General features: G+C 37.2%; 1 protein-coding gene across 7 annotated transcripts in view; it reads left to right on the top strand.

Moving 5' to 3' along the window:
• The window catches only part of NFIB (nuclear factor I B), a gene marked incomplete at its 5' end in the record, with an annotated part of 259,265 nt that overhangs the window by 184,940 nt on the left and 46,821 nt on the right, over positions 1-27,504 (top strand). For all 7 annotated transcript variants that reach the window (XM_080638008.1, XM_080638005.1, XM_080638004.1 and 4 more), the window contains 4 exons: positions 10,370-10,423; positions 20,974-21,042; positions 23,177-23,297; positions 25,081-25,199. In XM_080638008.1, the coding sequence (XP_080494134.1) occupies positions 10,370-10,423; positions 20,974-21,042; positions 23,177-23,297; positions 25,081-25,199 (363 nt within the window). The remainder of the gene's footprint in view (positions 1-10,369; positions 10,424-20,973; positions 21,043-23,176; positions 23,298-25,080; positions 25,200-27,504) is intronic.

The following is a 27,504-nucleotide window of genomic DNA, read 5'->3' as shown; positions in this document are numbered from 1 at the left end:
AAGAAGTGCTGTTGTGCAGGTGCTATTCAGATTTATTCCTGTTCTTTCAATAATACACAAGACAGTTAATATGTTTAACTCATTTTAGACTTTCCTGTCTCCAAAGTCCGAAATACTGGTCTATAAGTAGGATAAAGTGAAGCTAAATGCATTTATAATTTCGCCACACACACACACAAGTACAGACACATGAATATACAAACTTATTAAAACGGAAAGGACTGTTTGGATTAAGTGTTATCTTACATCTTCAGCCAGCAGAAAGTTATTTTTTAAATAAAAAAAGGCCTTCAATAAGAATGTAATTCTTGCAGTCATGAATGTTGAATGTCTAAGGTTACTCATTTTGGCTTCATGTCTTGGAGCTGATGGGTGGTGCAACCCCTTTTGCTCTCTGCCACAAACTGAAATTTGAGTTTCTGTTGTATTTTCAGAAAACTTGTAGAAGGTTTTTAACTTGCAGAAGGACATTTTTTCGTAGCTGCAAACCAAACCAGACTTTCTCAAGGTCCTGCTGTGGTGGAACAGTGGTAAGAAAATAAGCCTTAGAAGCTCTGGATGGTTAAATAATGTTCAAGGCACTGGCAAGTTACCAGGTGCAATAAGAATCTGAGTTAAGGTTTTTTTTGCTGGTTGTTTTTTTTTTTTCTTTTTTTACTTAATTAACACTCAATTTTTACTCATGCAAAGAAACAAACAAAAAAAAGTTGTAAGCAGTAAAAATAAAAGCCTTGGAATTTGAATCCAGGCATCTGGTTTTTTTTTTTTGGAAAAAGAAAGGTAGTATCTTTTTTCCAAGTCTATAATACCCTTAGGTACCCAAGAACGTGTACCGGCCTCAGTAAATAAATTGAAATATAGAGATCATAATCGGCCTCTCCTGAATACTGAATCAGCAAGCATATTTTAAGATCTTGGTTGCAGAACTGCAGTTGGTACTGTATCTATGTCAGGGAATTTCACCTATGGAGATGATTTTAATAGATTAGAAATTAGCAGAAGTGAGAGATATGCTGATGTGTAATATACAGTGAAAGTTGCAGAACTAACAGATGTGTAATATACAGTGACAGTTATAGAACTAACATATGCTCCAGTGTGATATTAGTCACAACATGAAAGAATTATGTGGTGAAATATGAAAGGATTATGAAAATAATCAGATAGGATTTAATATATGTTTTAAAGCTTTTGACCAAATGATTGCAATGGCAGTACTAGTGCTAATAGGGAGGTAGGGAATCTGTGGGACAAATATTCTTCAAAATGGCTTTGTTTAAAATGGAAAGGCAAGTTTTAAACCAGGATACTCTTTGTTGTTGTTGGGGTGGTTTTTTTGTTTGTTTTGTTTTAGTTACATGCTTTAAAAAGAATTCGAAGTGTGAAACATCCCTGCCCAAATCCAGGTCTGGGTTAGTTAAATATTTCTTTGGGTTAGTCAGCTCTGTATTTTAAGTTCTCCGTGGCACATCATGTATTAAGGTACTTCTAACTTTTATCTATTGTAAAAGGTCACAGTGGGCAGAAAATCAGCGCATTGATCAGATTTATTCTTTTTTTTTTTTGATCACTGTTGCTTCAGTACTCTAGACATTATTTCTTGTCATTATTTATTTATTACCAACTTGCTTATGCTGGAAAATAAACATGGTGGCTGTAAACACACATGCAATTTCTGTCAAGTACATGGACCACTGGTATGAAAAAGCAGGGTGATTTTTCTCAGCCAGTTCTTGTACATTACCTACTTAGTGACTTAGTACCCACTGATAGATTTAATCTTTCATCAGTGTTAGTTCATTTTAATAGTATGTGTGTGGGAATCTGGACATGCAAAGTGGTGCGTATTTTATATCTGAATTTTTAGGTTATAGATAGAATGAAATCCACTTTGTAAAGAATACAGTAACATAACCTAAAAATTATGTGTGTATACTGCCTTTTGAACTATTGCTTTCATAAGCATGATCTATGTTAAAACATATGTCGCTTAAGGATACACATTACTATGGCATCCTCGTGCCCCATATCTGTTGGATGTAAATTAATATCCCAGTTTTAAAAAATTGCATATAGCATCAACTGGCAATCTCAAGAAATACTCAGAAGTGTATGGGCAGCAGTTGAAAAAAACCCAAACCAACCAACCAAAACCAAACATCACTTTTTGTGGGTCTTGGTGTATGCCGGAATCTTTATGCTAAAAGTCATGTTTTACCACCAGTCATAAAGTTGAAATTAATTGAAATGAAAACATAGTTGTGGTAGCATTGTGGATAATAGATCAAAATTAGGATATTCTTTGGTAAATGTTATAGTATTTAGAAACACTACAGTGATGCTTAGGTTGTCAAATCATTAAGCCTTTTCCCTCCTATTTCAGAGAAAACACTAATTTTGTTTTGGGCTACTAGACACAGTTGCACTTTATGGCAGAAGTGTTCCTCATGCTGCCCTTAGATGCCTTGAAGAAATTCCAAACACTGCAGTGCTTTAGTCTGATTTTGGAATTTCCATGATATAGAAACCCCTAACATTTTAGTTTAATTGCTGTTTATTTGCCTCAATTAGTGCATAGTGTGGTGGCATACTTAACATTTTAGGAGATCTCTGTCTGCAGACTAATAGAGAGGCCTCATGAGCCTCTACTAATAGTTGTAAACTACTTTGTGGGTTCTTTGTCAGGTGATGCTTTAGACTCACAGAGGAGCATAAGAGTGTAACTTTCTGAAAGACTGAAGAATCTGTCTTTTCTTACTGTATATTTTAGTGGAGAATGCAATGCACTTTGAAGAAATAATGCAGTTCTACCCTATAGTATTTGTTGAACTATGTTCTTTTTTTGTACTTTTAAACTGTAATTTACCATGAAGTGCCTCATCCAAAACTCGCTGGAGCAACTTTCCATTGATTTTAACAACCTTTGGCTGAGACCCATGTTGAACAAAACTGATTTTTTTTTTGTAGTCATTTCATCATTATCCCATGCCTAAAAATACTGCCTTATGTAGTGGAAATGTGTATTTTATCTCCCTGAAATATTTTTGCTTTACTGCCTTAAAATACAACAGAAAATGAAATCCTGACTGCATGGGTAAAATTCATGTTGACTTCCATGAAACCAGGATCTGCACAGAAGTTCTTAGTAATACTCATTTGCATGAAGGTGATCATCAACCTTTGTCTTTCAACAAACTAGCCAATGAAGTGGCCAGTTTATTAGTTGGCTGAAGGTATACTCAAGGAAAATCCTATTCCTTACATGCAAATATGAACTTTTTCATTAATATGGTCTATCATACAGTTTCTTTCTCTAAACACTCAAATAAGTCTTTCACTGTGTTTTACCTTTTGCTTTTCATTTTCTGAAGAACCTGTAATAAAAGCCTTATACATATATAATACATACCCTAATGTAAAAAGGTATTTGGTCTCCAAGAACAACTTTTGAATGTTTCTGACTACAGCTAGTATCGACAGTATCTTCCAGATGGATAAAATTAAGCGTTCATATCTCATCCTTTCCTACTGAATCCAGCAAGTTTTGAAAAGATACTTTATTGTTTCACATTCATCCACATGTGGCAAGATACCTATGTAAGTCTCTTCTTAATGTACATGTCAAAAAAGAGCTTAGCTAATATTATGAAGTATGCGAAACATTTGTATCAGGCTATGAAAAACATAACCCTTTTCTTAACTTAAAAAGGTGTGTGTGCGCACACATTTGTGTGCATACATATATATATAGAATATGTATATATTTCATGCACAACTTATAACACAGCTGGAGAAAGTTGTTCAATTTTCAAAATGAGAAACATATGGCCTTTATAAATTGTATAAGAAATATTTTGGATAACTAAGTGTTGTGATTTATTTTACATAAACAAATAAGGGAATTTAAATTAAAAAGATAACTGTGTGCATGGGACATAAAGCTGAAAAGCTGACTATGCTTATTGCTATTCTGGTTCTGGTAAGTGCTTCTAGGTCCTTGAATTTCTTTCAACTATATAAAAACTGGATTTACTCCAGAGCTCCACTTCTTAACTAGGACAGTTTAAAAACTAAACAAGGACTGAGTCAGTTAATTAATTTAAATGAGATTACAAATCAGAAACACATTATGTAATGTTGATTTAATTACCATTTTTTATTTACCTAATTAAAACACTCTGAAGAACAGTTCACAGTCTTGACAATGGCCGGTTGGGTACTTGGCAGCTGCAGATCAGAGCGCTGGTGAGAGAGCAGGTGAAGCGGAGCCCGTCATGACCTGTGCTGCCCCAAACCATCATGTGCTCTCCCTGCCAGCCCACGTGGCAGGCACTGCGGTGGCATGGCCTTGGCCAGCCAGAGTGTAGTGATGCTTCCCAGCTGCAGACCCCACTGCGGGGCTGCAAAGTGTGCCCCAGGGGATGGATGGGCTCTCGGCTGAAAGGCTCGAGTTTGTCCTGTTGTGCCAGCCACAGGCAAGCTTGTCTGTTGTGGAAGGGTACACGGAGCATGGTGAAAGGGGATGGCCAATGGATGAGTAGCTCTTGCTGTCCCCACTCCAGAGCAAATAGGTTCAAACCAAAATGAAAACAGAGCCCAGCTTCTGCCTGCTGGGTTGTCTGTCTCCCGGAGACATGAAGGCTTTTCTGAAATGGCAGGTCTGCTTAGGCTGAAACCTCTCTGACTGAGCTATGGGCAGTACAGATCAATATCCTAGCTTTCTGGTGTCAGCAGCTAGTGTTACTCACTGTCTTTTTCAGGTAGGTATACCCTTTCATTGCAGAAATTTTTCCTAGTAGCCAGTCCAAACCTTGCCTGGCACAACCTGGGGTGTTTCATCCTATCTCTTGTTACCTGGGAGAAGAGACCAACTCCCACTTCACTGTAGCCTCCTTTCAGGTAGTTGTAGAGAGCAATAAGGTCCCCTCTGAGCCTTCTCCAGACTAAACAACCCCAGTTCCCTCAGTTGTTCCTCACAGGACTTGTTCCTTAGCAAAGAAAGTAATGGGTTTGGGTATTTCATTATATGAAATCAGTTAGCCAAAATTTTCAGGGAAAGTATTTCCATTAAATGTAGTGATCTGTGAAAATGTGGAAAGTAAATACCCCCACTTCAAGTTAACATAGGGTGAAAACAAGAGTCACACACCAATTCCATTTCCGTGTTTATAGCATCACTTCAATGAATACTTAATAAAATAAAACATTTTCAGCTCGTTTACTTTGCAAACAAACTGTCGTATCACCGGAGTTAGGGTGAATAATGGTCATAAAATTGTATAATAATTCAGGGTCATCAGCTGTAGAAAGGGTAGACAGTGAAAGACATTGCTTTTGCAAAATGAAATTATTAAACTTATTTGGTAAGTTTATCAATCCAATCAGTTGTTTTGTCAGGGTAAAATAATGTATGTGGTAGAAAGTAAGTGTAGTAAAATTAGAAAAATAATAATTAATGGTGGTGATTTAACATATACAGATGAAATTATTTATTTGCTGTATGGGCTTTTGCTGGTCACGTTATTTACTTCGTCAGAGAGGGAGATATCTTGGGTTTTTGTTGCCATGAATGCTTTCCTATCATGATGATGTTCTGAAAGTCTTTGAAAGACGAGGAGTTGATTTGGAAAGTCTTTTCCCCATGGGGACAGCCCAGCAGTGGAGCTGAGGCCCAGAGAGGTTGGGCCATCTCCATCCTGGCAGGGTTTCATGCCCTGACTTCGTAAGGCTCTGAGGAGCCGAATGTGATTCCACAACTGAGCTTTCCTTGGGAAGGGATTGGGACTGGAAACCCAGCTCCCCACCAGATCAACCGCAGTCCTGGAATCCCATGATTTTCAGGGGTACAACCATTTAACTCAAGTTTGTGGTGTCAGATCATTTAATCCTGACAGATGGCAGTCTGGGAGGTAGTTGTGATTCTTGTTCATGGTGGTGACTCTGTCAGTTGTCAAGTCAGATGCTGTATAGGTATGTGAAGGCTTGAACAGCAGCAAACTGATACATGGTACCATGTGTCTCTGGTCTTTTATCCTCCCCCATACCCAAATCATAGACTATCAAGGAACAAGAGTGTATTTACATGCTAGTGAATGATTAAATTAGTGTCTGTCAGCTGAGATTAACCGAGTGCAAAGGCTGTTGCCTAGCTTGTAGCAAACGAAGAGTGAGGTGTGTTCATTGGAACCATGGAGAAAGTTTATTTGGTTGGTAAAAAACCTATGGAGAATCTGCTTATTTCTAAGACATGGCTTAAGAAAGCAATTTTTTTTAGATTCTGCCTCTCTTTGTTTTCAAGGCGTTTAACATTAAGCTAATGCAGAGAGCCTTAAAAGCAAAATTCCTTATAGGGGGTGGTACATAATGGAGATATAGCATAACTTACTTTTTGAAAACAGTGTCCTCTTTTATGAGCTGAAAAATGACTATAGAGGTGAGCAATACTAAAAATCCCTCAGTAAGCTGGTGAATAGCAGTGCAACTTTCTTGGCTTTTTTTGGGGTGTGTGTTCTTCCTGCTGCTGCTTGTCAAAGCCAAGGTGGTGCAAAGAGAGCATCTTGACATTCACTGAATGGCAAAAAATCAACTTTTTTCCTCTGTTCTCTGCCTTATGAAGCCAAGAGTGATGTACCACGGCAGTACCTTTCTTTTAGTGTACAGCAGGGGAACTGGATGTTTTTTTGATTACCAGCAGCAGACCACTGCGTTCAGTTTTACTTAACTGGCTGCAGTGAGGACTGACTGAAGTCAGATATTCACTGGGATTGACCTCAGAAATGAAAATATGGGAAACAATTCTATATAAAATATACCAGCTTTCTGACTCATCCTTTTATACTGTCTTCTAAAACACAGAAAGATTTGAAATGAAGAATTTGAAAGTCCTGGTGGGAGCCATGTTGAATCATAATGAATTACACATAAACTGTACCAGGGTTAATTGAATATCAACCAGATAAGAGTAAAGGCTGTTCATCCATGGGACGATAACTTATCAAGCCACTGACTGTTGGAGCAGTCAGCGCCAAAAAGAGCAGAGCAGAAGATACGCACACTGTAGTTGTGAGGTGCACATGAAAGCCATTCTGTGGAAGTGAGCTTTTGCTCTGTAGCAAATAAGTACTCCTCAGATCTGTGTGGAAGAATTTTTTCAAGAAAAACACATTGACAGTAAAATTTGGGAGGCAGGTTTCTGAAAGGGACTTAAATTTGAGAGCTACATAAGTGACATTGTTGAAAATTTAATTTTTTTATCACATATATATAATGGGGTTTTATTTGCTACAGAGCAAAAGCTCACCTGTACAGCTTTGTTTACAACTTCTAGCTTAGGAAGTGTACATATACTTTTTAAATGTGCACAGAATTATTTGGTGGGAAAATTGAATGCAAAGCCAGCTAGACAGACAATGAGTCTGGCTTGTCTTTCTTCACCACACTGGAAGAAAAGCCTGCTTTTTTTAAACTCAAGACTCATGTTGTTAATTAATGATCTTGTGCAGATGAGGACAAAGAAAGATTTAAAGTGTCTTAGCATGTCTTTTGGTTCCTTAGTTTCTGTGGCTTTCCAAAAATGTGTCTTACTCCCTCTTTAGAAGAACATTGCTCCACTGTCTCTTTTAATTCAATGTTCTGCTTATAAATTAATTCATATAATTTATTCCTATAATTATCATGGTTCTCTTGCACTTTGCAAGGCTATTTGCATCCAATCAAATCATGAGAGTGCTGTATGATTACTGACACTGATAAGAGAATTGCATGGTCACAGGCCATTCTCAGGTTTGTGTCTTTCATCCTGAGAATGAGATGCTACTCTGTGCTTTAAGTGCAGAATATGATTTTTTTGCTTTCCTAACTGCTTTAAGTGAAGAGTTAGGTAAATTGCTTCTCATATTCAGCTTTCAATGATTCTGTGCTTTCTCAAGATCCTTGAGAACCCGCTGAATATATTAGTAGCATCTACTGCTTAAAACACTTTGTGAGAATCAATCTGTAAAAATTGTGATTGATATGTAGTAAACATAAAGCTAAGTCTGACTTTCAAATTATAATAATTAGTGAACTGCTTATCTCTATAACTGGACATTTCTTTACTGAGTTTCTTACTATGATATAAAAAAGAATTATTTAAAGCACTATCAATCTTTAAATCCTGTATTCAGAAAGTGACCACATTGAAAATGAGAAAGTAGTAGTAAAGGCAAATTGCTGTGCAAGAGCTGAAAAATATTCTTCACTTCGTGAATCTTTTTAGTATATTTTAATGGAGAAAATGTCAAAGGCTATCTTCTGGTAGGCTTCAGTAATCCCGATTCAGATTTCTGTGTTCCCCCAGCTAAACTGTCCAAGCTTTGTTGGGTGCATCTGCTACTAATTTGACACTTCATTTAGCCACACGTCTGCAGTAGTTTTACACGAGGACAATTGCTGTGTAAAATTAATCCTCTTTCATAATCTTAATTTCAATAATGATATGTGTAGTTTGCAGAAGCAGAGAATGCCTATTAGAACAATATTAAAGTTCACCCCCTGCAGGGTGAACCTTCCCATTGCAGCTCGGGAACGACATCCAAATGAAGGTCCGTATACAGAGCAGCATTGTATTTTTAGCATTTCTTATAGCTGATAGACTTTTAAAATTAATGTAATTTGATTTTTTAAAGGGATGTGTTGTGTCTTGCCATGAAAAGAAACAGGCGTGCTGAATGGCTGCATATTGTGCCATACAGTGGAACTCTTTAAAGAGTACCGAGGGCCTAAACTATGGGATGTGCAGAATCTGACTGGGAGGCCTGCCCTTCATTCTTCCTACCCAGAGTAGAGGAAGATAAAGAAATTTTCATGTGAAATTCACTATCCAGTGTGTATTTTATCATGTGAAAGAGTGATTTCATTCAGTACTGGAAAACTTCATTGCATTTTTAGTATCATCAGAACTGGTTTTTGCATGTGCTTTGATCATCCAGTACTCTGGTAGATCCACTGGTGCTTGTCTTCTGTGACAACCATCGTTCAGATGAATTCGGTAGAACTTGAACTGTGAAATGGATTTCCATGATAGATAATATATTCTGTAGAATCAAGATTGTGTTAATTTAAACTGCTTGAGAGATATGTGTGTCAACCTGTGTTTGCTAAGCTTCGTAATAGATGGTAACAGAACTTCTTGTAGCAGGTGGAGGGAATCTTTCATTCTAGGTTGAGGGCTACACTAGCTTTAAGAAGAAGTGATGAGGATTGAAGGACAAGTATGTATTGATATGTACTTTTCTCCTTTTTAATATTTTTTTCTTTAATTTGGAAACTGTAAGCAACAATGCATTCAAGAACTTTGACTTCCCTCTGGGACCCTTTTGGTAGTAACAATTTCTGCATTGCTAAAATGCAATCTTTTGGTGGTTGTATGTTACTAACAAGCACTGATACATTTAAAAAATGGTATTTTAAATTTAGACTGTAAAACTGCTCCAATTTTAGATACCTGTATACAGAACAAATAGCTGTGTGTCATTTAATTTCCTATTCTCTTGGCATACAAGAGTGTCTGTCATGTCTTACTTTGCTAATAACAATTTCTTGCAGTAAAGCAGGTTTTTGTTATATTATTTTGTTATATTATTGGTGTAGGAATGCAACAAAATGTAGATAGTTTTAAAAGCAAGTGCTTTTATGAATAAGAATTTATTATTTATTGTGTTTGTTAACATCAAATTGTGTTCTCCTCTTGTTTTATTAAGTGCGTGCATTCATCATGAAAGGAACACTCTTCAAAGCCTACAGGTTTTGGATTTTGTTAGTTTTTAGGTTACATAATCTACATTTCACAGCAGCCATTCTCACGGACTAGGAACACAAAGCCTATATTGTATTAAAATTGACAGTCCTACCTTCAATGCAGTCCTGAGTCTGTGAAAGCAATGTAGGCCTTTCTGCTTTAAGGACTTATCACTGCAAGCGCCATTAGTTGCCTGAGCCAGTACATCTTTCTGGTCCATGCTTCAAACGAAACTACTTGTGCTTTGCTGATTATGCAATATTATATTTGGGGGATGGAGGGAAAAGGAATGAAAAGGTACCCTTGTAGATGTGTTTACAACTTGAGTGTTTACCTGAATGTCTCTCTTGTCCTTATGCAGTCATCTATGAGCTCCTCTTATTAGGATCATTGCATCCTTCACAATGTTTCTGCTTCTGCACAAAATGGGTTACATACAGTGTTTCTTCAATAATGCCTTCATGTAGAAAATCAGGGAAATGACCTTTAAAGAACAAAGTTAAGTATTAATCTAATACTGAAGGAGCGTATTAAAGGTTGTGAGATACTTTCAAAACAAATTAGTGAAACATTTCTTTCATTTCTTTATAGATTCTGGACAACCAGGAAGTCCAAGCCACAATGATCCTGCCAAGAATCCACCAGGTAAATATAAGTTCCAGAACATGTGCATCTAACATTGTTTGAGAACAAAGATACTACTGTTAATAGTTAAAAAGAGCATGTTGGTCAGCAACCTATTTTGCACACATAAGTACATATAATCAGGACAAGCTGTGATTACTTTAGTACTTTCAAGCTGGCAATGACTCAATTGCGGTTTCATCAACATTTGTTAAATCTAAGGAATTCTTTTTTTGCTTCATGGTTTTTACAATTTTCTAAGTAAGAATGGACAGAGGAGTAAGGAGACAATATCCCAAATTACTTTTATAAAAGTCTTCAAATGCTATAATTTTTATTTTATCTGGGACAGAACACAACGGACCTACCTCTAAAGTCTGAGATGTGAAGTTCTTTATTTTATACGTGCATTGTAAAATGCAAATATGGTCATTTATTATATTTTTCATATCAGCTTAGAACAGTTTTTGAAAACATTGTTAATGGGTCGTGCTAGTGACATTTGGAACTTTTGGGGAGAGATGTCAGTGTAAACAGTCTTTTCAATGCTTCTCTAAAAATAAAAATTAAAGAGAAAATAAAAAACATGCCACACTGTTTAGACCAAAGATTATTTGTATTCATGGAGTTGTCCTTCTAATCAATTGGGCTGTGCTAGTAAATCTTGTAAATCCTTGTTGTTTCAAGAAGTGTTGTAGGGGTAAGGCAGACAAGTCTGACAGCCATACTCTTACTTTTTAATGCGCAAGGTGTGACTCCTGCCATCACCGTCATGCTGCATCTTCTGATTTCATTTCTCAGAAGTAGTTATCTTGAAATAAGCTGCAACTAACTCAGTTTGCTCTTTTCCTAAATGCAAAATGAACCCCACTCTGACCACAAAGTAATTGTGTAATGCTGGGCTGATACATAAATATTTATACTTTCTGGATCTGTCAAAAAATTAAGGGAAACAGCCTGCATTGTGGCTGTACAGTTTTGTACTATGCATATGATCAAAGTGTCATCATACTCTGTATCATCAAACATCATGTGTGTTGCATGTGAATACACAAAATTGGGAGAACCATCTTAGATCATTATACAAAAAGGTTTATTTGTGTAATATAAAAACCAGAAACATATAATGAAAGATACAGATATGGTTTTGGCTATAGGCTTCCATGCTCTTTCTTTCCAAGCCGTGTGGGATGAGTAGGCTTTATTTCTCTATTAAATTTGTGACATGCATTGTTTAGGATAGAGGTTTAAAAATGCACAATGGTAAATTTACACTTAAACTAAGCCTGCAAAATTTCCTCACAGATAATCACAGTTTTGTAAAATTTGGAGTATTTAGCTATAGAGCATTTATTTTTGTTTTAGAATATCTCTATTTGTGAGTGCAAGGAAAGCCAAATACATTACCCCTTATCATTTTGAAGGATCCTTTGTAGCCTCTGGGTTTGGAAAGCTGAAGGTATGTTTTAAAATTCTGTTTCTAAAGTACCAATTAGCATTTGGAGGATGAAGGTGGAAGTACATATTTCACTGCTGAGGATCACATTCTCTAATGAGTCCAGTCTTAACCCCAAGCTACCTGAGCGAGGTGTAGTATTACTGCCAGAAACAGCTTTCTTTTGGCAGCCTTGTGGGGCAAGACAAGATGCTCTTATGTTTGACAAACTCCAGTGTCCCAGAAGATAGAGGGATACAAAGGGTAGAGAAATCCATTTGCTGGTTTCACCATGAAACGTTCTACTTGAAATCTGAGCATAACACTTTCTCATGCTTTGGAGTTTCCGCTGGCAGTAGTATTCCTTTATCTGCTGCCAAGTGGGGACAGAAAATGGAAGCTGTGCTTTGCTTCCCTTGAAACCCTTCATTTAAGCAGAGACATAATTGAATGTCATCTGTATATTTGAGGATACATGAATGTCTAGCATCATTTAACTTTCCTGTGTAATACTGTCTTCGGGTTAGACTGGCAGGGAGAAAGTGTTGAGGTTTGTGGGACTGCAGAATACCGGGCTTCTAGGCTGTGCAGGAGAATGAGAAGGAGTTGCACTCTATTCAGCTTGTCTGGGAAAAGGACTGCTGTCCTGTTCTTTCTTATTAAACTTCACATGAGTCTTATTATTAGAACCAGGCAGTCACTTCTGTCAGAGCCTCAGAGGATATCCACTTCGAGGTTTGTTTTCAGTCCAGGAGCATTTTGACTGGCAGTGCCAGGAGGGTTTGTTCTATCCTGTTTTGGTCTCATGCCTTTATGTCAAGGAGCCAGGGCATTGGCAAGGGATAGGTGCTGTTAGCTTTTGTATGCCACTACCTTCTCAAAGACATTGCCAAGGTAGAGGGCTTTGGAAACTGAGTTGGCAAAGTTGCTGGTGTTAAAAGTGGGTTTTTCTAGGTTTGGCTAGACTGTTGCATTCTTTAGGGTGTCTGGTAATTTGCTGTCTTAACCATGGAGAGAGGGTATAATGTCACTTGCCAAACAAAAGAACATTAAGAGTACTTGCTGGAATTCTTTACAATATGTTCCTAAAAATACACTGAATACTTTGATAGCATAATACAGTACTAAGATGGTGCAGCTTGTGGTGAAAGTGGTATGTAGGTTTTGTATCAAGATCCAGGGATATCCTCCTCTAAGTTTTATTTTTCAGTAACTTTCATCTGGTATATTTCTAAAGAATGAAACTTGCTTTTCTGAGAGCTGGGTTGTAAAGGTCACTTCTCTGCAGGGATAGCTATATAAATTCCAGACAGATAGATGAGCTGAACTGAACTGAGCTGAACTGAACTGAACTGAACTGTAGACGGTTCGAACACTGCTGTTGTCCACATAGCTCAGTAAGTTCCTGGAATCTAAATGTTTATGTTATGCTAGCACGGTGTTATTTATTAAAAGTTTGCACTGTTTCAAAGAGAGAATGGATGTGTTTGTGGATCCATTGAGGGTGACTAAACAGATAGAGGCTCACCTGCATGGTACGTTCTAAAAAAGAAAATACTTGCAGCCTTGCACACTATCAGTCAAAAAACCCAACCAACAAACACTTCTGGCCTGCTCTGCTTCTTACGGCATCTCCTCAGGACTACTGCTGAAGTCAGGCTTTTGAAGTGTGGTGGTTTCAGTGTAATGTTGCATTATTCGCTTCCTGCAAGTCCTGTAGATCTTTTATGCAGCTAAAGAAAATGTAAAAAATAAGCCTACCTGAACATGTGTGTCTTGAAATACCTGCAAAGGTGTGGGAGGATATGTACTGAAGAGAGAATGAGTGATCTTTCAGTAAGTTCATCTGTTAGGCATAAGGAAATTATGACGGTGAGTAGAAAAACATCTAGAACTACTAGTAAGCTAATGATACTGACACCAGCCATAGCAATTTGTTCTCCAATGATACAACCGTTACAAGCCAGTTCTTCTAGTAGAGGATTTTCTAGGTTTTGTTCTGCTTTATTTTTTTTCACTTACTTACTGCCTGCTGGCCACAACTGTTTGATATTAATAAAGTTAGTTGCTATCTGCTGTTGGTGTGAGGTTGCCACTTGGCAGATTTTATTTATTTATATTAACAATATAAATTAACAGCATTACACCAGTTTAGCTGGTCAAAGGAATATTTTCACATAAATTTTCAAACTCTATAACATCAGTCAGAGCTGAATGAGGAATGAAGATGAGATTGTTTTGAGCCTTTGTGCTGACAAATATTCCATTATTTCCATGGGGTGACATGCTTTTAGACAGAGAGGCTGAGAAACTATTTCTTCACCTTTCATCCGTTCTCACTGTTTTCTTTCTTCTTTTCCCCACAGTAACCTGTGATATGTTGTCAGGGAATCCATCTAGTGAGAAAATCCTTAATCTGAATGAGGCATAGCTGTTCGAATCCCCATCCCCAGCCACACTGCTCTGGAACTGGTTTTCCCCTTCTGTTTTAATCAGAAATTTTATTCTGGGAACGATTTCCAAAGAAGGCTTGAGTGAAATCACCATATATTAATTTTATTTTTTTTTCCTAATTAAAGAAGGTGTTGCCAAGAAGCTTGCAACCAGCCTCACCTGTCTCTAAATATGCAAATCTTTCTTGCAGCTGTAGAGCCCCAAAGGCTTTTTTGTGCTTTCATATGGGCTAGGAGCCATAAGGAGAACATTCTTTTTGGATCAAACTCTAAGAAATGTGCAATAAATTTGCCTGTATATGACTGATTTAGATAGAAGTATTTCAGTTTGCAGAATGTATAGTTTCAGAAATAATCTCTGAAGAGTAATGTGTTCTCAACCTTTGCTCTCTTTTGGAAATGCAGTAAGCAATGACTAAGTTTTGAATGACTCAGAACACAGATGGTTTCATTATTTTACTGTATTGCCAGTTATCCTCTTGTGGATGGGGAATTAGCCCCCTAATTAATAGGAATTGAAGAGATATTTCCTGTCCTTGTCATCGTAAGTGGCTTTTCTTGTGGAAGCAATGGTGCCATACCAGCAGTCTGAGGATTCAGACAGAATTGTGTTTGAACAAACATATATTCACATCGCCTTTTCAGCATGGGAGTGGATATTCTGAAATGCTTGCTGTTTCCCGTATGCCTGCAGCCATGCCATCTCAGATAGTGATCTTCAAATAAAACAGGGTTGGGTTTGGTCAGGGCTTGATTTTCTGTGGAGTTCTCCCTTTCCCAAATGCTCTATGAATTAGTAATGCCAGTGATTGAGAGGTGATGCTCTTCCTTGTCAGCCTTTCAGCCCTGAGCCAGGTGGGGCATTCTGAGGGCAGTGTGCAGCTGTGCTATCTCAACAATCAGAAGCCTGTACAGATCATACAGCCTCTTTTTCCAAGAGGAAGAGTTTTTGGCCTTGTGTACTGGTTTGAAATCTGGTGTGGGTAATTGCTACTGTCTACTGGCTTAGCATTGCCTCTGAATTTTCATTTGCATTGGCTGTCCTTCTATATGAACTTACAATATAAATAGATTATCTGCGATTACTTCTGATGTCATGTTTTCTTCTGATGCCATTCTGTTGAACGGTGAGTGCAATTTTTTTTTTTTTTTTTTTTTTTTTGCTTCAAAGCATGCACAAGAATTTACTAAAAACTCTTACATTACCAGTTAGAATTCCAGAAATCTACTTTGGCATCAGAAAATTCCTCTTTGGTACCTGCTAGTCCTATAGCAGCTTAAAAATAGAGAGCTACCTATTTTTAAATCTTGGCTGTAGTTTGTATATAACCCGAGACCCTCTGGGGCGAAAGACAGTGAGCATTCATGTTAGTTACCCTTTCTGTTTCTTGCTAGGTTTTGGGTAACTGACTATTTGGGTTCCTGTATGTGTATTCCAGAGTCTATTAAACCAGGTGTTTATTTCTATAAATTACTCCAGCATTGAAAGATATTATAGTTCTGGTTATTAGTTTGAGTTTATTGAAAATCTCTTTTGTTTTTGAAAATGGCACAGACAGCTTCTTGGTTCCTTATTGTATTAAAAAGTTCGGTGGAGTCAGGGGATCCTTTTGCAACGTATTATTTTCATGTCCCAGTTACAACATGATTGCAACTTTCAAGACAAAAAAACCCAAACTGGCTATGCAACAAGGCCAGAGACAATTGTGCAGCAACCAAACTAGCCTCATTCTCTGGACAGATCTTAGTTCAACTGTTTTAAATGACATTACCGCTGAAATCTTCTTTGTCACTCCTTGGCTCATCTTATCCACCTTTAACTGCCTATAATAATTCTGGTTTAGTGGGAACCTGTTTCTGGTAGTCTTTTTAAGATAGTGGCTTCAAAATGCATGCAATAAGAAAACAAACTGCAAGTATGATGACTATATGTATGACAGTGTGACTCTAAGTTCTCACTACCAGTTCTGACTGTGAATAGTAGCTGTATGCCACTAGGATTCCTGTTGATATTAAAGAGCTTCCTGTAGAAGTCAGGTATTGCAGAGAGCAGCAAGAACCGATCCTCAAAAAGTCAGTTTTCAAAAACTCAAACAAAAGAAGCTATGCAGTGAAATGATTTAGTCTTTAACTGTAGCAGTTTCAGAAGTCAAACCAACCTGTGGGAGCACCAAGAACATTAACTTGCATAACTAGCTCACTGCTAGTATTTTGTACGGAAGCTTCCAGCCTCTCTTCTCACAGTAGCTTAGACAGATGTTGAACCTGTCTCACTTGCAAAAGTAAGTAGACTTAATATCCAAAATAAATATCCAAATATACAAAAATAAAAGTACAGTAATACAAATTGTTTCCTGCACTAACTGGATCCTTACTCCTGTTTTGCAAGTTGCTCAAAATTGAGGCTGTATCAGTGAAAAAACTAAATGTTTAATGATGCCAGGAAGCAATTTTATGTTTTGGCACTAGTCAATATGCAACAGAATGTAAACAGACGTTCTATTCATAAAAATACAATGAAATCAGAAGACATAAAAAGGCCTGGTTAAAGATTTGTCAAGCCAGACGTCACTGGTAAGCTTTTAAGTAATGTGAGAACAAGCCCTTTATGGTACATGTTAGTGCAAACTGAAAATATTTTTCAGTAGGTTCAAACAACTTTACCTCCCCCCTCCATTTTAAGTCCTAGCATGATTAAAAGCTATACTTGAAGCTCTTGAAATTATAGCATAGGAACAGAATGGAAAATATATATAAGGACTCAAACAGAATAACTTCTGCTGCAGTTGAAGGCATTACTGAAGGTTTCTCCTGTTACTGACAGTATGAGGGGAAGCTTGATCAGAATTGCTGTTAGGCTTAACCTGTTTGCATTTAATTCCTGATGGCACTGGTCTGGTCATTGTAGTATTGTTTGGAAAATGTATTTTTTCAGAACTGAGTCTATATAAATGTAAGAACAGAAGACAGATTTTTATGCTGATCCTGTACAAAACCTGAAAGGAACTACAGAAAAATCCCACTCTTATTTATGGGTTTTGGAAGTTACTGACTGTTCATATAGAATTGCACTATAGTGTTTCTGGCAGAAGTGATCTTTTGTTTTAGAACTCAGATTTTTAAGAGTAATGACAATTAGTGAAATGTATTTCAGGGAGTGTCGTCTCTCAGGCAAGATGGTTTTAGAACATGACGGTACTCAGTGCTTGCATTAAGTTTGAACAATAAAGACAGAAAAGCGTGATAATGACCTTCAAAAGATACAGTAAATCCCCTATAAGGAATACAACAATAGACTGTTATCAACTGCGTTAGTTTCTGTACTGAACAGATCAGAGACACACACTAAGAATGCTAATTTAAGACTCTTTAACATATAAATGCAAGCAGTGCATTAGGGAATACTTAATAAAAAAGAAAAAAACACTAAGAGCTACACTGTATGGAATATCACCACATTTTTTTTTCTTGCATGCAGTGTGATAACGTGAATATGGATTTAACTCTTATTCAGTAGGGAGATCAGCTTCTCAAGGTAAAAGCCAGTTTCTCACACCATAAAGTCAGAATGTGCTATACTGTTGTCCTGCTGTATACAGTCTTGCTGTTTACACTTTCTCATTTGTAGAGTGCATACTTCTGCAACAAATTACAGTGGTTTAATGGGACAGAACATTTTCTTATTGCACAGCTGGGAGCCAAGAACAGTTCTGTAACACCCTCATCATGGATTTTCTTCCTAACCAGTTAAAACTCTTGAGGTCCACTGGTGCTGGAACTGAACATACTGTGTTTATTTTTCTGCACTCAGAAGCACCACTGGAATCCACCTTCCCTGTTAGGACCATCCAAGGCAGGGTGAAACCTGGGTGAAGGACAGTGATCCATCAGTCAACAATGCATCCTCTTGTGAGGGGCTGATGAGTAGTGGTACCACTCAAGGCAAAATTTTTTCTCTGCTTCCATTTCATTATTACAAGAAGACAAATGCATTAGATCACATTGATTTTTGTGTTATGTAGGTATTCTCAGTATTGCCAGTGAGAAAAGCCTGAAATTCATGAGAGAAGGTTGAAGATTAAACATCTGTGTCTGTGTCCACATATACGTGTATACATGTGTGCTCTTACATATAAAATCATACATGGGAACTTTCTTTGAATATGAGCCTTGAGGCTTTTTCTCATTGTAATCATAGCTTGACCAATCTACACTTGGTTATATCTCTGAAGTTAGCCTAACTTGAATGAGGGAAGTTGTGCTCCAAAGTAGTGGTATTTGGGTAATCAGCAGAGAAGTTCAGTCTTGTCTCATTACCAGCTCCAGAGCTGACTGCATGTTTGTACACTGGCTTCAAGCCACACATTGCTTGCAGGCCAACTAAAATCAAGAAACCAAATTTTTCTTGGGAAATCTTCCTTCATGTACTACTGCAGATTTCTCCTGATGGAGGAAATAGGCAGAGAAGTTCCTGTGTGATGTACACTAGGTTACCTTGCTCTTGAAGGGGGATTGGACTAGATGATCTTTTGAGGTCCCTTCCAACCCTTGGGATTCTGTGATTCTGTGAAGGGAAAGATTGCTGTTGTCAGAGAAATTATTAGTGTTCATCCAGTTTCCCATTCTTAGGCTAAAAAATGAAAACTGAGAAACAAGGGAAAAAAGAAATATTAACTCTTTGCAATTTTTTATGGTGTGGGTACACCAAGTTATGTTAAATAAAGAAGTAAATATTTGAGAAGCTATGTCATGTTTTCGTCCACACGAGTACATGGAGAAAAGGTGCAAGAGAATGCAGAAGATGAAAGAGAAAGGCTGCAGACTGCAGATGTGTAAGGTTGCAGACATGTCGGCAAAATCCAGGTGAAGGTATAGGAGAGAAAAAAGTAATGGACATGGAAAGAAGCTGTTGAAAATTACATGGAGAGAATGTGAAAGGAAGTAAAGAAATAAGAGAGGGAGACCTGGAGAGCTTCTAGTAGAAATTAACACAAGCAGAAATGTCCTGTGAGGTGATTTTGACTGGAAGATGAGAAGATGGTGGCATTGGCGTAACATCATTCAGGATAATTCCATGAGCCTATGGTGCTCTGCAGGCCCACTGCACTTGCTCCTGGGTTGGCTTTTCAGTTGGGAAAGGCTGACATTCTTGTACAGGTGTAACAGCATAATCCTCATAACAGAGATGTCAGGAAACGTGCTCAGTTCCATGCACCCACATTGTTTCAGTTTAAGTTGTTAGATGCTGTGTTTATACCTGCACTGGTAAATAAGATCAGAGGTGCTGGGCAAGGTGGCTCTGTGGCCTAGTAAAATTGTTAGTAAGCAGTGAAAACTGCTCTTTTTACCTCTGCCCTCACTAACCCTGAGAAGTAAGCAGAGATTTCTCCACATGTACCAAGGACAGATCTCTCAAGTGAATTGTACTGCTTTTACAGTCACTTTTCTGATTATAATGGCAGTGTTTTCTTAAATTACTTGAAGATGAAAGCAGTAATTGCCTAAAGAAGTCTAAAGAGAATAATACTGAACCATTCTTTTCCAAATCAGTAAATATTCCAGAAGGTGCATTTTTTGTTTGATTTTTTAGACGTTTAGAGTGCTTTTATTCATTCAAGCGTTTGAAAGAGAAAATTGTCAGTGTATTTCCAAAAGAAAAAAAAGCTGTATTAATTCAGAAAAGAGACCAGAGAAAACACAATGAGAAATTCATAGTGCATCGTCTCACATAAAAGCAAATAAGAAAGTAACACTGTTGGAGCAGAAATGTGCACCAAGTATAGATCTAAATATTTCTGTTGGTAAATTGTTTGCATTCCTACCTGGAAGAACTGTGATGTCATGCAATTCCAAACTGAGTCAGGTCAGCTTATGCAGTGATTATTGACATAAGACTTCCACAGAAACCCGGCTTTCTCAGTTCCCTTTTTATAACGTTATCTAGTTACACTGCTGAGATAAGTCTTGATTATCAGCTGTTGTTCACTGCAGTACTCCAATTTGTGCCTGAATTTCATGGAAGGAAAAGTATATCATATACATTTATCTTAGAATAAGCAAACAATACAAACCCAATAATAGATGGTTTCTTTAACATAGGTTTCTAGATATATAATTCAGCATTTATACAAAAAAACCAACCACTGAAGAGCTCAGCTGTTTTGCCTAGTACCTACTTTTATGGGAAATAATAGTAAACTCCTCATCTGCCTCAGACATGATGATTTGGTAATGGAGGTGGTAAAGTCACTATCAGCAGGGTAAGAGTTAAGTAAAAATCTGTTTAACAGAAATGTGTGCTAGGACAGGACTCTTCTGTGGTGCAATTGCTTAGTCCCGCTGATACAGTGCTTAGTTCAATACTAACGTAACAATTGAAGATACTGATAAAAGGAACTAGATTTTAGACATTTTCCGGATGGTTAGCTAGAGCCTCAGTATGTTGCCTGTTAGTTTTCATACACACATGAAAATTTTGCTTTTTCACATCTCTTCAAGATTTTTTGCTTCTCTGCCTGAATTTCAGCTCTCATTAGATCCTGTGATTGCATTTCAGTGTACTTTGGTCTGTGTATTATAGTTCTGGGACTCTTGATAATGTTGTTACCTGGTGTGTAAACTTGTCTATAGTTATTTATTAATCTTCTTATTACACTGATTATGATATTGTGTTTTTTTTTCAGTGTACCTTGAGGACAGTTTTGTAAAATCTGGAGTCTTCAATGTGTCAGAACTTGTGAGGGTGTCCAGAAGTAAGTTACCATTTTCATTTAATCATTTACAAAGCCTGCTATAATCAAGAAAAGTTGTTTGTTTGTTTGTTTGTTTTTTCTGGAAGTTTGTTTTTCTTCTGAAGATTTGAGATTCATAGAAAATGTCTATAACCATGAGAGTCATATCTTTGACCACAGTATTACAGCTCATCTTGCACGTTTTTAATAAAATAAACAGAAATCTTCTTTTGTCTTTTCAATATTTAAAGATCGTATCAATTTTTTATGTGTCCCACTGCACAGCTTAATGGACTGATATGTCAATAAAATTACCATACATAATAAAGCCTTCTAGTTGTTTGACTTCTGCTTTTTAAGGTTCTCTTACACATCCTTGGATTTTGCCAAGTTATCTGATAATTTTTTTGGTTTGTTTTTTAATTTATAGCTCTTAAAAAGAAAAATCACAGCATGGATATAAAGGACGACTGGTTTATAATACACTAGTGTTTCTTTTACTCGTAGTACTGGCTGTAATTGAGTTTTTAATTACATTTGCTTGTTTTGGCATCAGAAGTGTTATGCATATAAACATGAAAAAAAAAAAAGGCAAAATACAAAAATAAAAGGTCAGGTGAAGCTTTTATTGCAGAATGGAAACCCAGAATGAACATAAATAAGATCTGTTTTGTTGACACCTAAGAATTTGCTGTAATAAGACATAAAACCAGCGCATATTTTCATTTGGCGCCGCTTTCTGAACACTTCTTTTCTCCATATCAACACTATTAAAGTATTTCTCTTAAGACGTCGTTAGGAAGTGAAAAAAAACCCAACCCCAAACTTAAAAATTATAGTTAGAAGTATCTGCAGTGATGATACCAACATTATAACAACTGAAAGATCCAGGAAAAAAGTCTCTTTTCTGATGAGGTGAGAAAAAAAACTAGTAAGGCACAGAACTTTCTGTCTGTCCAAATTTTGCACAGGAAGTAATTCATGCCAGGTCGGGATGCTTGAAGAATTTAATTAACTTAGCAAGGCTTAAGGTGAATGTGTGATTTAATTTGCTGTGGTCAGAAATTAATATTCAACAACATTAAAATTATATTAAGTCCTTCAACAAAATTGCCGTCCTGCAGTGTTAGGACATATTCTATTTTGTACTTGCTGAAGATACAGCTTTTCTGATGTAGGAGGCTGAGGATGTATGAAATACAGCTTTCTTTTAGTTGTCAGGTGGTTCAATACATTTTAAAGTATCAGAACATTCAGATTAAAAAAGAATCAATATTGTAGTTATGAAATTGTACCTTCTGCAGCTATTATACACAATATACTTGTAATAATAAGCTTTAAAGCATGTGGTTTCTGTGGGATTTCTCACCATGCATTTGTTTAACCTCAAGCCGCAACAGAGTTGTACTTTAACTGTCAGGAAAAATACAAGCCTTCAGATACATTACACAACATGCAATTATTCTTTTAAGTGCCAGAGGTAGTTAAAATGCACAATGCACAGACAGCGAACAAAGGTAAATACACCACAATGTGTAACATATAATTTATTCTTGAAATGGCAAGGTGTACGGTACACAGACTCTGTAAGGAGATGAAGATAACATTGAGTGTATGTGTTTGTGTGTAGAAATACATACATACATACCTGTGGCACTGGGTGAAAGAAAAAGGAGACAGCAAAACATATTGATAGCACAGAAGACTATTGTTACTATAAAAGAGTGAACACTAAGGGAAAAAGAATTTATGTGTCCCCAAGTTTGTTCTTTCCATTTGTTTCATTTCTTTAATGAATATTGTTAGCTATCCTTACAAACCCTGCCTCACTGATTATAAAACTCCTTCTACAGGAGGCTGGACTTTGTGCTGACGTTTGTGTTACCTTTTTTATATTGATGATTCCAGGTTACCTATTATACAAAAAATATATTATGTCTGCATAACTGCTAAGGGATTTCTAGGACTGAGGAAGATACTTCATTTGTTTAGATACGTAAACATTGATAGAACTTGTCCATACTTGGTTTCTGCAAGAGGCAGGAAATTAGATAAATGTAGTAACATCTTGATGTTTTTCCCAGTGTTAAAAATGAAAAGATGGCTAAAAAGACAGAATAATGCATTTGACTTGTTATGATGATGTGTTTTTCAGCACCCATAACCCAGGGAACTGGAGTGAATTTCCCAATTGGAGAGCTTCCGAGCCAGCCATATTACCATGATATGAATTCGGGTGTAAATCTGCAGAGGTCCTTGTCCTCTCCACCAAGCAGGTAAAAATCTGAAGTAAATGTTAAAGTGAAACCAGGTTTAATAGTCTAGGACAAGCAATTCATGAATACTGTCAACAACTATTTTATAATTTTCTGCTGATTTTGTGAGTTAGGCTGCCTGCGTATGTTACCATAATCTAGATACAAAAGTCTATGTTTCAGATTTTGAAGCAGTGTCATTATTGCCTGTCATTGCTGTTGATATTGAAGATGATAATAACATTTGTCAGGGTTTGAAGTACTCACAGAATCATCTGCCAAGATAACAGCTACTTATCCTGAAACTGCTGCAGGAAGGTCAAGCAGCTGGGAATCTGCTGGCAGGGCTCAGTGACACAGAGCAGTTGCACAAGTGAAGGCTTTCTTAGAGGGCTACTTCTTGGACCTCCATTTTGAAAGATATGTTGGACAGATATTGTTTCCTGTAGAAAAAGCGTTAGAACATGTATATAAAGAAAAGTTGTCTTTATCTGTAGCATCATCCTAGCTCATGAAAGTATGTTTCCTGCCTCACCCTTACAAGGGGCATTTCCTAACACAGTAGGAATGATGAGGAGCATGTGAATTAGTCACAGGCTGTCTGTTTTTTCTCAAGGGTCTTCATGTGCCTGTTACAGGCAGTTTGATCTGAGGAACCTCCTTCTTCCTTGCTTCAACATGCTCCCTTCTCCCAACTCTAAAAGAGACAACATTCTCTCTCTCAGAAGCAGTTGATGGGCCACAGAGGTGGAGAACCTGCTGTGCCTTCCTTCTGACTCCCAGATCATGTACAGTCTGTCATGCCCCTAGGGCCCCTTGGTTTTCTGAAACCGTCCGATGTACCATGAAATCATAAGCACTGTAGGACCTCACATTAACCCATGTTTCTGCAACCCAGTGAGTCAGGAAATATCTGCACAGTGGGATAGGGTTTATTTACACAGGACTGCTAGGGACCAGGATGTTTTTCTGCTAGCGCCTAGTGCTTCTGAGTTATTTTGCTCAGATTCCCTATTTCATTCCACTGTATTTTCAGCTTGGCATTTCACCTGCTACATTTTAAAAATGGATGAGTTAATTGTCACAGTGTTGTCCTAACAACAATAATAACAATACCACCACCACCACCGTCGTTAAAACCTTCACACTGGTTTTCTGTGGCAGCCATCGTAACAGCTTTGGTATATATTGTAACAAAGAAACTTCCACTCCCTCCACTGTATTGAAGTGTCCACTGATTTTATATAGTGACTTGAAATATGGGCCTCTTGGGTTGTTTTTTTTTTTTATTTTTTTTTATTAAAATAGTCTGAAATGAAAAGTCTTTGAAAAGCTTAGAATTTTGACCTGGTGAAATACAGTAAACTACATTTTTTCCTTATTAACACATTCAGAAAAGTTCCTGGTTTACTTTTATCAGTCGTGGTTTTCCAGTGCTTTGTTTTACTTTTGTGGTTTCTGCATAGGGTTTAACACTCTCATGACACAACCTTTCACTGGTACATTACAGGAACTGGTTTCTTGTTTGTTCAGCCAAATGCTGGTAGACTTTTATGTTACCCATTTATGCCATCTTTGAAATACTAAATCATGTGGAAAATGCAAGCACATGCCTGCATTACATATTATTAAATAACATCATCTAAGTTAATGTAAGCTTTAATATCCACTTTTTTGTGCTTTGCATGCTTGAATTACTTTCTATTTTACTTTCTATTGAAATATTTCTTGTCATCAAAGCAGTCTATACTCCATTAGTAGCTGTGTATCATATTCATTGTCAAATCTCACATTACTTCAACAGCAAAAGACCCAAAACTATTTCCATAGATGAAAATATGGAGCCAAGCCCGACAGGAGACTTTTATCCTTCTCCAAATTCACCAGCGGCGGGGAGTCGGACATGGCATGAAAGAGATCAAGGTGAGTAACATGGGACTATTTTGCCTCCAAGTATATTATTTAAATATACAGTACATCACTGCATCTGCGCTTTCATTACCACAATAAAATGATGGTATTTTAGAGGAATCATTTTTCTGTCTCAAATATGTATTTGCTGGTTTCATAAATGTAGCTATAACCAGCAGTCAACAGGACATGGTATAAACAACCACATAATAATTTTTCCATCTGGTCACTGTCTTATCAATAGTTTGAAAAGATGTGTGCAAGTGAGGTACTTGATACTGTGAATGCTGTGATGATCTCAGCAGAGTTTTGAGTACAGTGTTTTCAAGTAAAAAGCAAAATATCTATATGGTGGTTGGGTCAACATGAGTTTACTCAGTTCTTGTTTTTCCATGACAGAATGCTGTGTGTGCTTTTAGTCCAGACGTTGTGACACAGAAAGGTCCAATAGGCTCTTTTCTGGAGAGCCTACATGTAGCTCTGTGGGACTACATCCACATGCTAAAGGGTGGTGTTGTGGTTTGGGTTATCAGAAGCTAGGAATATGCTTGTGTGGAGAATAGAGTTATGGCTGTCAAAACAGTAAAATTAATTCTCATAACTTTCTCTCATGCAATCTTAATGCTTTATAAACCTAGATGCCAGCATGGCCTTTTCCCTCGCCTTTGTGATGTGAATATGTGCTTAAATTCACATGTATTTGAACACTGTTGGTTAATGGATCTTGTGGCTGAGGTGCTGCAGCTATTTGGAGAGTCTGGGAAATGTACAGCAAAGTATGTAGAAGTGAAACAGAGAAAAAGACATGCCGTTGCTTCCTTTGCTAATCTTCCAGTGTCTGCACTCCTTTTCACTGTTCACTGCTCATCGCTACTTTCAGTTTTTCAGTGACCAACTGACCCTTTGGCCTTAACTCATATTTAGATTGGTTTAGTCTTTTTTTTTCTTTCTTTTTCTTTTGCTGGCTGATTTTTTTCTTTCATCCATGTGTGCAAGGTAGCATGTGATGGATATTTAATTTAACTGCCTTTTATTTTCAATTTTTTTTACAGTTGGTCTCCTTTTAATCTGCTTACCGTCGGTCTGTGTTCTCATCATTAGGCTATTCCTCTCACACAATGTTACTAGTCTTTCCTTCACTGTTTCTTTTGTACTTTTTGTTACGGAAGCCCTGATATTTTTCATTTCTGTCTGCTTGCATTGACTGTCAAATTTAAAATAAAAAAAAAAAACTTGCGTGTGGCTTTGCATACCCAAACTTATGAATAGCAAAATAGCGGTTCTAACGGCCAGAATCTTCCTGCTTGTGTGAAATATTTTACTCTGTGACTGTTACCTGACACTTTATTAGGACTTTTCCTAAAAGACAGGCTTGTACCTCAAATTTTGTGCTTTTCAAGTAAGTATTTTCTGCAGCTATGGGTAAAACAGCCCATAGTTCCTCTGTAAAGTGATCACCACGTATCCTCACTTGTGACATGAATTTCCTTTGTTCTACTGGGTGAACTGTAGGAGCTGCAGAACCCTGGCAGACAGGTTATCTTTAAGAAACTATGAGGGAGCTCATTTTTTCTGTCCTTAAGATGTTCTTCCATTTCTGCAGACAGATACACCATTGTTTGGTCTGAAAACCATTACGCTGGGGGAAGCATAAGCTTTCTGCCCCTAACCATTTATGTTTGGCTGCATTCACTTTCTGAGTTTACCCTGCTGCTGTGGAAACACTGTGAGGTAGTGGGTGCAATGCCTGTCCTTCATACCTGGCCTCACTGGGAAGGGGTATTTGTCAGTTCTGTGGCAAAAAGTTTCTGTGGAAAGCTTGTTTTGGATACAGAAGTCTTACCAAGATAGGGTATTTGTGAAAACCTATGTTCTGTTTTCTTATGCTTGCAAGCACAAAGATAATAGAAGTTTGGAGGTGGTTTTCTATGCCAGAGAGCTGACTGGTACTTCTTCCCTCTCAAGCATGGAGATTTGTGTGTCATATTAGGTTAGGCATAAATGAAAAAAAGAAGCCATTTGGGTTCACATTTGTGTTCATCCGGTGTCGCCATGGGATGCTCATGTAGTCCCAGTAGGCACTATTTTTCCAGGCAGTCTCCTAAGGTCATGAGCACCAAAAATATGAATCATTTCACAGTACCCACAAATAAGAATATGCAGAGGTATCATGTTTATTGTTAAGTAAACACTCATTTTCAGTTTCACTTTGATGCAATTTTAACTTTTCTAAGAGAAAGAAAATCAGAAATAGGGTTAGTATTAAGATATAGCAATATTGAATTCAGTTTCATTGTTTTGAACCTGACAGAACAAG

This window comes from Psittacula echo, assembly GCF_963264785.1.
Source record: "Psittacula echo genome assembly, chromosome: Z".
Taxonomy (NCBI): domain Eukaryota; kingdom Metazoa; phylum Chordata; class Aves; order Psittaciformes; family Psittacidae; genus Psittacula; species Psittacula echo.
The sequence above is the reverse complement of the archived record's forward strand: the minus strand, read 5'-3'. Positions and strand labels throughout refer to the sequence as shown.